The sequence below is a fragment of the Barbus barbus genome (genome assembly GCF_936440315.1).
Source record: "Barbus barbus genome assembly, chromosome: 45".
Taxonomy (NCBI): domain Eukaryota; kingdom Metazoa; phylum Chordata; class Actinopteri; order Cypriniformes; family Cyprinidae; genus Barbus; species Barbus barbus.
Window position 1 is genome coordinate 3468227 of NC_136723.1, and position 12605 is coordinate 3480831.

The following is a 12605-nucleotide window of genomic DNA, read 5'->3' on the forward strand; positions in this document are numbered from 1 at the left end:
GTGCAGAAACAATACCTTTTATTTAAGAGGTATTACAACTACAGATTCACAGTGCAAGGTAAGTGATTTTTTTTATTTTTTACTTAAATGTGAGCAATTAAACAAATGCAATAAAAATGAGTCTTTTCATGACAGACAGTAACTGTAATGGGGAAAAAGTAGCATTAACGCATGTCTGCCTTTCTTGGTTTCCATTAAGATGGAAAGCTCGTGGACGCAAACCTTGTGTTACCAACTTCGTAGCGCAGTTTGTGCGGCAGCAGGACGTCGCTTGTTGTCGACGAGTTCGTTCCGCTGCATTTGTTTGCGTTTCACCGCCGATCGGTCCAGGCTGCCACGCGTAATTCTGCGCCGTATCAAAAGACGATGTTTTGGGATTATAACAGCGCGACAGGTTGGCCGATGGGTTTCTGTTCTCCGGCAGCTCGTGCATCGTTTGAGCAGAGTCATTTCCATTCGCAAAATCTCTGTCCCTCACATACACTCCGCTGGTGCATGCATTGGTTCCATGACTGTACCTGCCCATTGGATGATAACCATCCAATGAACTGATGCGCGGGGATTTCGTAGTATTATTATAGGCACTATAATAAAAGGATTTGTTTCAGGACATATTGTTCCGCAACAACCAGAAAATGGGCAATGTGGCAGACTGCGCAGTGGTAGGAACGGCAAAACTGCGCGGATAACAATCACTTGGCAGTCCAAGAGGGAACCCAAAAGCAGCATCCATCGGGTTACTTTGAGCCGTGCTGTGGTGATGGACTGCAGAGAGCGCAGCCTTTAATTTGTCATTCTCTCGCTGAAGCGCGACGGCGCGCGTCTCCAGAAGATGTCCCTCAATCCTCTTGCGCTGGCGAGACCTCTTCGCAGCTTCGTTATTACGAGTCCGTTTGAGCCAGTAATTACTGTCTTTCTGCTCATCGGGCGTAAACTGCCTTTCCCGTCGCGTCGCGCTGTTTGCGCGGAGGCTGGGCGCCGCGTGAAACTGGTAGGCACTCCGTAAACTGCTGATGCAAGCCAGTTCATCACGCGTGGAGCAACAAGCACCTGTTGACATCTTAGCGTGTATTACTGCACAAGTATCGGTTCTGTATGCAAGTGTAAATTATTTGCAGTTTGTCTGCCAAAAGTGGAGAATATATCAGTTATTACTTTGGTCCCGCCTTTCTTGGGAAATAAGAACACCTACTTTACAGTCATTGGTGAACATGAACCAGCACACATCACTCACTCAGTTAATCTTTCACCAAGTACAAATAATGAGTCATTTAAAATACACCATTGTGCTATTTTAATTACAATATCATAGCAAAATGCTTTCCCAATGTCTAGATTGTATACAAGTCGAGGAAACCCCACAAGTAATATCACATTATGTATTACTTTATTGGATTCTCCACGTGCCTGGATGAACAAAATATATGGTTAATGTTTGTTAATAGCATCTGCGTAGAAAGCAAGTTTCTGGTTGGTATGAGTTTAAAGTAATACTACAGGCTACACAAAATAAGACAAAGAACATTACAAACAAATCTTCCAAGAGAATCAATGGCATAAATTACAAATCTTTACAACAGGAATTCAATAGGAGTTTTATAAAAGCAACTTCTAAAAAAAGGACACAAATGTCTTGGGGTCAGCATCCATGTCTCTGCACATCCACATCGTTTATAGTCCAATATCGTGATCCATGATGAGCTTTCATCATGCATATCATTTACCAAAGCCCTCAAGCAAGAAATACATTTAATCCTTTAATGACTTGTTCTCAATGACACCACCAACTGAGAAGAGGTTACATTAATGAATGGTTCCCACAACATGCTTGAAATGAGGTTTCATGTTGCACAGCAACAGTAAGAACATGCATTCTTCTGAATAGCTTCGCAACAATTTGATTAAAAAAACTAAACCCACAAGATAGATGTCCTCCGCTGTATCATCTGCTACCGACCCCAAAGCAGAAGGGCTGAAAGCTCGATTCTTCATCATAGACTACAAAAATTGCAGCTCATGGGTGAAGCTGACATTTCTTATAAAAATATCTCCAACAGCATCAGTGGCTGCTGATAAAACAAAAAAAAAACCATAAATAACACTACGTTCATGTGTCATTCACTGATTTCCCTTCACTTTTTAAACCTGTACAACTGAGAAAAACTTCAGAACATGATTCTTCTCATCTAACCAATCTAAAAGATCATCTACGCTTCCAAGTTGATTTCATTGTCCTTGGTCTGTGGGCTGTCATTGTCCCCCAGGAGCTCTGTCTCTGGAACAGAAAGGTTCTCGTTGTGCAGGCCACTTTGAGAGGCTCCGTCAGCGAAATCCTCCTCCGCCGCCTTCAGGTCTTCATTCATAAGGGCCGCCTTCTCCGTGCCAGATCCGTTGGAGGGTGCCGTGGTCACATAGCCGGTGCTGGTGGATCCGCTGCCGCTGTGGTGCGATCCAGCTTTGGCGACCAACTGTGGGTGCAGCTGCTGTGGAGGCATCTGCATTGGGATCTGCATGGAGTAGAAGTTCTGCATGTATGGATAAGCCGGCATTGGCTGGTAGCCGTTGACTGGGATGTAGAGCTGGGGTGGCACCATTGGGCGCATCTGGCCCTTCATGGACACAAACTGAGGCTGGGGAAACGGGGAAGACTTTTTGGGACTAACGTATCGAGCATTGCTGATGTTGCTGACAGGGCTTGTGCTGAGGGAGCTGGTTTGAGTGGTGTTGCTCGCTCCTGAGGTCTGCGCCGAGCTGTTGTAGTTGGACAAGCTCTCCCAGGTGCGCAACCGGGCATGAATGTCTTTGAATCTCGGCCTTCTTGCGGGGAACTCATTCCAGCACTCTAGCATCAGTGTGTAAATCCAGGCTGGACAGTCATCTGGGCAGGAAAGGACTTGTCTGTTGCGAACCATCTCAATCACATCCTGGTTGGAATAGCCGCAGTACGGCTGGAGGCCATAGCTGAATATCTCCCATAGCACCACGCCGTAAGACCAGATGTCTGAATCGGTGGAGAACTTCCCGTACAATATGGCTTCCGGGGACATCCAACGGATTGGGAAGGGACTGGTTCCCATAAGCTTGTAGTAGTCGGCTGAGTAGACCTCTCTGAACAACCCAAGGTCCAGGATCTTCACGTTGAGTTTATCGCAAACCAGAATGTTACGAGCAGCCAGATCCTTGTGTACCACGTGGTGGCTGGAAAGATACTCCATCCCGGCTGCTATCTGTGTGACGATGTGGAGGAAGTCTGCCTGTTCCAGAGTGGATTTGACGGTTTTGTCGTCATCAGAGCTGCCGACGTCCGAGTGAGGAGATCGCATGACCAGGAACTCATGGAGGTCACCGTGGCCCGAATAGCTGAAGATCATGCTCATGGGCTGTTCTTTCGTTATCACACCCAAAAGGCAGACGATGTTGGGGTGCTGTAGGCGGGACCGGAGCATGGCCTCGTGGCGAAATTCTTCCCGTAGAGGTCCCTCGTCCTTATCTTTGACCGTCTTTATAGCCACCACCTGTGTCTGTTCACCTGGAGCCGTACCGTAGAGGTGACCTTTGTAGACTTTTCCAAAACGGTCCTCTCCAAGCTCTTCCATGAACCGGACTGCAGACAGGTTGAGTTCTCGTAGCTTCGCCTAGGAATTAAAGACAATAAGCCATCGTCAAGTCTGCTTGTGCTCAATTGAAGAGGCAAAATGTGCAGTTACACATCGGATATGATAACAAAACTTAATAGGCATTAGCTCACTAAGCAGAATGATACATCAAGGTTTGTTTTCAGAGATTAATAACTTCTAAAATTGCATAGTTCTTCGTAAGGAAACCAAACATTGCAAATGAGCCACAAGTATTTAAAGTATTACACAATATTAAAAAAAAAAAAAAAAAAAAGAGTTTTTAAGAGATACAACATTTGATAAAAAATTGCACCTTTTGTGTTTCAGTACATTTGGAAATGAGGTTTTACACGTGATGTGATGTTATGCAGCCTTTTTTTTACATTTGTCTCAAAAGCAGTTCAGTAAAATGTATTTAGCCTCATTCCAATATCTCATGTTTGGAACTGGATTTTGTTGATAAACATGTGCACACCTACTGATGAACCACTGCAGAAAGAAAAATGAATTTTTCTTAACGTGATTAAATTAATGAATAAAATGAATATATTTTATTTGAAAACATTTAAGAGTAATATTGATGTGTTAGAAAATTAATAAATTGACTATTTTTGAGCAGTCAACTTGTAATTACAAATGAATTGAATTATTTATTAAATTGTTTTAATATTGCAAACTCTAATTATATATTCTTAAATTTAAAAAAAAATTGACCTTGCATCACAATTTCAAAAAATGTCTAAATGTTTTCATTACTAAAAAGATAATAGAGTAGTAACATGGTAATAACATGGTAATAACACTAATATGCAAATCTTTGACATTTTTGGGCATTTACTCAAGTTACTGATCATCAGGTGCAAAATATTAGTTGAAGAAAAAAGTTATTACTAATTTATAATTTTATGTTCAGTTGGGTCCAAACTGACATGTGAATGCACAAATTGCAGCTTTTGAATTCAACTTCAAATGAAATTCAAAAGCTAAAGTGATGGAGGATTACCTGATGCTTGTGCTGGTTAAGTAGAGGCAGCTCCATTTCTTGACTCGGTAAGGCAGTGAGTTGTCGGCGAGTGGGGGTGTCAGCAGACTCCTTCTGTTTGTTGCGGCACATGCAGATCAAGAAGAATAAGCAAGCAATAACAAGAGGGGTGGCTATACTGGGGATTAGGATGTACAGAATCTCCTTCTTCATTTTCTCTGGAGGCTCTGGGGAAAAAAAAATTAAAAAGAGAATTTAGAACAACAAAAATCCCAAATGAGTTATTTCCCTGTCCATCACGAGGGTCATAAAGCTATTCTACTCACTGCAGGACTGAATGTCGCAGACGTCCACTCTAACATTAGGTTCCAAAGTGAAACACCAAGGGCTCTCCATTTGCCCTCCAGGGTTCCTGCAGAAATTGTGGCCTCCTCTGAGCTCAGGGTACTCAACAGGTGTCAGATGATGACTGTGTGGATACTGTGCGCTCCACGGCTGGCACTGGTAGCCTGATTTCGTGAAACTGACCGTGCCTTTGTAGTTGGCGCCACTTCCGTTGTAACAGCTGTGATTTGGGGGTGAATCTTTAACAAGGATTGAAAATTAGGGGTTTTCTCTCAAAACATGAAATAAAAATCAGAGTAACTGAAATATTAATTTGTGTGCATGAGCTGTAGACAGTCATTCATAGTGACATTCATTCATGCAACATCAAGTCATTTTAGATGCACCACAAGAGGGCCCTCTCGCTTTAACTGCTCATTGAGGGTGTTTGGGGGCCAATTACATTGGATTTCATGCTTATTAAACCCTCCCTTGAGTCTTCCATGGCTCTAAACCCCATTTTACGGTTTCGAGTTCAGTCAAGTCAACCTACATTGCGGTGGCAGGCCGATGCGAATGCAGCTGGCAGCTTCTGGCGAGCCGGGGTGGGGAAGCAGGTTGCAAGCGGGCAGCTCCAGCTGCATGAGGATGAGAGGGTTGGAGCGTGCGATAGTGTACTCCGCATTGCACAAGTCGTTCTCCAAAGCCTCGCATTCGTCGCGGCAGAGCTGGCGCCGCCATGGCCCTCTGGTGCCCTCCTCGCACAACGGGAAGACGTAATAGCAGAAGGACGGGATGGCAAATTCAGAGCACTGGTCTGATAGCTGGGTTGAGGTGCCGATCATTGTGAAGGCCGCTAGAGAAAAACAACATAGTGTGTCTATGATCATGATACACTACACTCTTTAAATGAAAGGTTCTTTACAGGCATTGTTGGTTCCATGAAGAACCTTTAACATTGAAGGAAATGGTTCTTTTGATTATTTTGAATGTTGTTTAAATGTTTTTCACTCTATAATTTCTATTTGAAGAACTGTTCACTAATAGGTTGTTTGGGGAATCCAGAATGGTTTTTCTAAGCATGGCATCACTCTGAAAAAAATCCCCTTTTTGGAACCTCGTGTACCTGGAATAATTCAAATGTTTTGAAAGAAGGCTTTTAAACTTACCAAGGCTGTATTTCCTTGATAAAAACAACAGCGAAACAGTTTTTAATGTTAAAATATTTTCAAATATCATTTATTCCTGTGATGTAAATCTGTATTTTCAGCATCATTACTCCAGTCTTCAGCGTCACATGATCCTTCAGACATCATTCTAATTTGCTGATTTGGTGTTTTTCATATTTCATATCATAAATACTGAAAACTATTTTTCAAGAATGCATTAAATTGATCAAAAGTAACAATAAAGACATTTTAAATGTTACATAAGATTTATTTTTAAAATCAATGTTATTCTTTTGAACTTCCTATTAATGAAAGAATCCCGAATTGATATTGTAAGACCCAGTATTAACATAGATACGATTATCATGAATGATTTCTGAAGTATCGTGGGACACTGAAGACTTGAGTAATTGCTGCTTAAAATTCAGCTTTACCATCACAGGAATAAATTACATTTTACAATATATTACATTTATTGCATAAATGACATTTTTCAAATCGATTAAACAAATAATCACACATTTTTCTGTAATTAACAGCGATTAAGAACACATTAATATATTGATAGTCAATTTCACACTGAATCTCCAAATTAATGTAGAAACAAAATAATAATGGCATCTATTAAATGCAGTTTTCCCTCAGTTTTAGTCATTAATTATAGCTATTCATCATTACAGTATAATTGAAAGCCATTATCTTTAACATTAAATAGGCTTTGATACAACTTATTCCAAACTTTTGGATGATGCTAACCCTGGAACAACATACAAAACCTTGCTATAAGTTTAATCGCAACATATAATCATTGCAGTTAATGGTGTTCACTGGGCTGTTCGATTCCGACTCCAGAATGGGATTCGATCGCAAGAATCGCTGTTGTTTTCAATTCTTGTTTTTTTTTTAGATTGAAGGAATCTAATCTCGCCATGATTGCAGGGTATAAAGTTCATAGAAAGTATCCTTCTCATAATATGAAGCTTTATTTGTATAAAAAACCCGATACATTTCTATAGCTCTGATTGATTTTTAAGTTGTAATTTTGTCTGCTTTGCCCGTGAAATTAGTCACAGCCCAGCAGGGACATGCATTTATCGCATGAAATGAACAAGACATGAATTGCCTAAAATAAATGTGCACAGTTCAGCTGAATGATGAAGTTTACTTTGACTGTATGCTTTGCACAAAATTAACAAACTGTACATGAAACGAAATAACCAGATCATTAACAATAACACTGATAGAGCTCGTGGTTTATCTGTCAATCAGATGCTCGGCCACTGATCTATGCTTGTGTGACCTTTTCTTTTAGAATTATCATTGGCTGATAGAAAAAAATATACAGTATTTTAGATGGAAATATGGTGCTTCTCAAACGGAAGGCTGCTTCCTCAAATTCAGATGATCTCATACCGACTCGTTTCCGTTCAGTTTATTTTCGTGAATTTAAGTGTGTGCAGCCTTCGTAGGATGCAGCCGTCCGTTTTAGAGGCACCAATAAATAAGCTTTGTTGAACTGAAAAGGGCTCGATTCTAGCCTTTGGAATAGATTCGATTCCCAACGCCTCGGAATCGAAGAATCGATTCTCAGCCCTACTGTTCTCGTTCTGTTTGATTACATGCAATTTGTAACTAACGGCATGATTTTTACTGTATTTCTGTCATAGTCACCACTAATAACCTACTCCTAAATATAAAGTAGAAACTTAAAATTTTCTGTAAAGCTGCTTTGCAACGATTTGTATTGTGAAAAGCGCTATACAAATAAACTTGAATTGAATTTTGACCTATACAGTGTGTATGTGCTGATGTTCCCAGCAGTGGTTTCTGGACAGCAGTGCTCACCAGTGATGCGGTTTTCACTTTCTCCCTGCATCTGCAGAGACTCCACATAGATGCTCCTGTTCCCTATGAAGCGAGCGCACGCAATGCCGCGGTACGGCTGGCAGAAGCCCTTCTCGTGCGTTCTGAGAAAAGAAAATGACAGACAGTAATGAACAAGATGAACTTTCCTGAAAGACACACAGAGCTGATATTAAGTGAGTCAACTTGTCTAAAGAGGTACACTGTACAGTCAGGTCCACGAAGGACAATGATTTTGAGTTTATAACATCAAACACGTGTTTATGACCTTTCACCGCTAATTTTGTATTATATTTAGTGTGTCATAATTTGAAGTTGTTAATCATTTTTCAAGGATGTGAGTTGTGTAGGGTATTGCCATCTAGACTGACCAAGCTAATGTTAAACGAATATCCTGCTGGCTTCAGCAAAGAGACCACGTTAATGGGGAGTCTCTATGAATCTCATGACCTCTTGTTCACAGAGTCATGAAATCTAGGTGCTCACATTGAGCCGATACAGAAGTATATTCACAGCAGACTGCGGTTTGAGTGTTATGATTGGAGCACTTCTGAAGAAGTTTCAGTGGTTGTTTATTACGCTACCTTTGGGCTTTGCTGTTTCTCTCATCATAATCCGAACGTGAAGTGACCAAAATCACTAGTATTTGCTGCTCAGGATATCCATATCTGCTGTTTATGCCATTACCAACTGGATAAAAGTGGCCAAACACAAATGGCTTTATGTGATGACTCAGGAGTTGGATTCTGAAGGCTTCTGAACTTGATGCCTTGAAGTTTTTTTTTCTTTCATCTCCACAACAGACACATTTGTTTTAGTCTCACAATGAACCGTCAACCCACAACAGCAGAGATTTCCAGAGCTAAAATACGATACCGAGGCAGGCTCTGATCCAAACCGAGTCTCCTGTCTCTCTTCTAAGGCAGCATCCCAACTGAAATAAAACCTTGTAAGTGATGGATTTGGAACGAACGCAAACTCTGGTGGTTAAAACTAAGAGCATGACGTTAGCAAGATAACTCTAAACATAAAAATACACAGTACACACTAGGGATGGGAAGATTCCCTGATTCGCTCGGTGCATCGGCATAAAAAGATAACGATGTGATGCATCGGCAGCAAGTTGACATTTATATCGCGATGTATCGTTTTTCTAACATATTTGCATCGGTAAAAATCTATTTATTTATATATAACTACTAGTGGATGCGCTATACTTTTATTATTTAGAAAGTGACTAATCTGTGAAAGATTTCTCCTCTCTAAACTGTGTCTCAAGCGCGTTCTCTCACTTGAAATAACCTAACAAATCAATCGGGGCAAAAGCGGTTCCATAAATGACAAATTAAATTCACACAATCTCACTAATTTGTGCACACTTATTCTTAAGCAGCTCTTAACATGGATCAAATCGATCCACCATGACAAACAGTGAATATATCTGTGCAGTTTAATGCATTTGAGACATTGTGTTTTCCTCAGCCTGTCATGAATGAGCAGGGAGAGCAGTAATAATAAACCCCCAAGGGTTAACAGAACAGAGCCAAGCAGATATCATTAACGTACTTAATTACATTTAGTGTAACACATTACTCTTACAGACTTACAGATACAGATATCTTACACTTACAGATTAGGGAGTCTGATTCAACAGGAATGTCAGAAGCCAAGTCCTGACTGTGGCAAAAGGAGGAGTTGGGGATGGAGGAGGGTAATTTGCTCCCGAGCAAGCAAGCTGCTGAATAATACTTATGTAAGGATGTCGTGATAGGTGTCGTATTCCTATAGGTAGATGTGATCAGCTGAAGCAAGCTTGACTCAGGTGACCTGCCAGAACTAACGCTACGCTTAATTTCCAGCTGTTCAAATGGCTTTACTCTATAATTTTATATGAAATGAGTTGTAAGTACCACCTACTGTTCAAAAGTTGGGGCAGATAGGATTTTTATTGTAGTAGTTGAAAAGTTGCTTATGTTGGACACTGATGACATGCCGGAGGTAAATGAAATGCTACGTGACATTCTGTTTTGACGTCTTTCCGCGGTTGAAACACTGATCGAGCGATTACATTAGGCATGAGATGTTCATTCATGTTTATTTCACGTTAAAACTAGTAGTAAAGAGAAAGTGATGATCGTGCTGCCTTTGAACTGAGGCGTTTATACAGCAATCGGTCACGCCACATCAAAGAGCGCCAAAATTGCATTTATTGTTTGAATTTCCTGGAAAAAAAAGACAACATTTGAAAGGTGAGTCTTTATCAAAAGTAACAATATATAAAACTAGTTTCCAAAGAAGTTCCACTCGTGCAGTGTTTAAAATGCTGTATTTGTTTGGTACACGTGCACCATACCAAAGATTTTCAGTGCAAATACATGTACCGTTACACCCCTAATAAAAGCTATGTTTGAATTTGGCCAGAAGACAGTATAACTCTTTTGAAACAGCTTTTGTGTTGAGAGCATGTCTCTGATGACTTGATGTTGCCTTTGAATGTTTACAAGAGGTTTTGTAACTATTATAGCGGCCTTATTTTTCAAATCGGAAGTAAGCTCTTCTCTGTGAATGTATGAAACTTTCAATTTCTATTGCTAAATAACTAGAATAATAAATGCAGTAAACGGGAAGTTTATTTATGCTACAAACAGGGCTCTAGACTCATTCTTCCCACTGATCTCACTTTTGCGACTAACTTTCTGAGTTGGTCGCACAAGCACAATTTGGTCGCAATTTTTATTTTTTTTGCTACAACATTTGATTAATCAATGCATGCTGATGAACATTTATATTTTTATAGTTATATAGTAACGAAAGTGTTCACCATTCAACCCGTTCTTTTTCATCAGTATTATTTGTGATTTAAATTTTGTGAACAGGAATTCCTTTTTTCGTGCGCTTTTACTTTCACTTTCAAATTCGCGATCTTGGTGTCATGTTTTACAAGAAAAGAATAGTCTTTTTTGCTTGTATCTATACACCGTTCACTTTTTAAGACTAAAACAAAAGATGGATTCATTGTTATTCTCAATTAAACGGCACAACAACAATAAAACAGTGCGTTACAACGACAAACTAGTAGGGATGTAACGATTAACCGCGAGTGTGTGTGACGATTCAAATCGGTTGAGATGCTAAACAAATTGTGATTCAATTAGGGGTACGTTAGGAGTTTATATGAATGTATGTCTGAGGGGAACTTACTGTCTTTAGATAAGTTTAGATGGTATTTTTTCTTTTCACCATGCATCTGTATAATGCATATTAAAGTTCATAAGTGCAGCGCTGCTTTGTTTACAGCGGAAACCAAGGAAATGCTGTAAGCGCCACCTGCTGGCAGAGACCGAATCTGCGTATCATTCAGCTCGTCTGCGGTTTCATTTCATGCAGATGTTTTTTATGTATAGTTTCACAAAACTGAAGTCAGGTCATTCTGTTTTTGCTTCAAATTTCGAAATTATACAGTGGTTTTTAGAAGTGGTTGCCTCATTTTAAATGGAAAGAGCACAGACAAAGCCTTATTTTGTTTACATGAAGATATTTATTTTATTTGTGTTATTTATTTGATTTGGAGCTTGTTTTAAAATTTCAATTTAGTTTTGTTATTTACATTTACATGGTATTTAAATGTTGTTATTTAGCAGATGCTTTTATCCAAAGTGACTTACAAATGAGGAGAATAGAAGCAATCAAAACCAACAAAAGAGCAATAATATGCAAGTGCTACATTTCAATTTCACAAAGAAACGTGCTGCATTTTGTCCAAGCAATAATAAAAGGACACATTTAATTTATAATTTGGCGAAATGAATTGAATCATGAGTTGAGCGAATCGTTACATCCCTACAAACTAGCTTACATAACATTTATTAACACAAATTAATAAGACGAGGCATGGCATACACATCACATGCTGTATTATATACCGACTCATAAATTACAGAATGTTTAGCAAACACTGAGGAATCAAATAAATAATTATATTAAAAAAATATTAAAGAAAGCCTCCATCGCGTAGCGTGAGGTAAACAGCAAAGATAAGAAGCTTTTCAAAAAGAAAAGTAAAACTAAAGCTGTCTCTGACAGGACTTGCATGTTTTTTTCTACAAGAATACAACATGTTCAGCTTCTCTGCTTTAAGATGCGGTCTTTTACTTTAGTTTGAAAACCTGGCTACAAACCAGCGAGTTTAAGATTATGATAAAGCCTCGCACTTTTATGGTAAAAATGGCTGCACTTATTAAAAATAAGATGTTTAGACTGCATTGTTTTGCTTGCTTGAGACTAATCCACTGCAAACAGAGCTGATCTGTTACCAATCCAATTCTTAAATATATATATACATATCTTACTAAATTACTGAAGTACAAACATCATTTCTGAAAGTGTCAGCCATGTGTAACATGATCAGAAACAAACAGCACAGGAAACATGTCAGTCCAGAGCCTGCAGCAAATCATATTTCACTCATCAGCCTTTGGGTTTGACGTTTTAGTAGATCCCTAATCAGTGTTTTTCAAACACTTATTAATTGCACACCTATGGTGAAAGTTGTGAATAGATGTAGTGTGAAGCTGTGTGCAAAATTCCTTCTGAGAGCAGTTATTTTAGCAATTCACATTTGATTTTGCTCCTAACTGTGGCATTTTGCCA

General features: G+C 39.5%; 1 protein-coding gene across 1 annotated transcript in view; it reads right to left on the reverse strand.

Annotated features, from left to right (window-relative positions):
- LOC306864184 (tyrosine-protein kinase transmembrane receptor ROR2-like) overlaps positions 1 to 12605 on the reverse strand; it is an 89056-nt gene continuing 76451 nt past the window's right edge. The window contains exons 5-9 of the mRNA XM_079407961.1: positions 7938 to 8059; positions 5477 to 5779; positions 4926 to 5183; positions 4621 to 4826; positions 1 to 3635 (exon numbers count right to left, since the gene is read on the reverse strand). Of these exons, the coding sequence (XP_079264087.1) occupies positions 2208 to 3635; positions 4621 to 4826; positions 4926 to 5183; positions 5477 to 5779; positions 7938 to 8059 (2317 nt within the window). The 3' untranslated portion in view covers positions 1 to 2207. The remainder of the gene's footprint in view (positions 3636 to 4620; positions 4827 to 4925; positions 5184 to 5476; positions 5780 to 7937; positions 8060 to 12605) is intronic.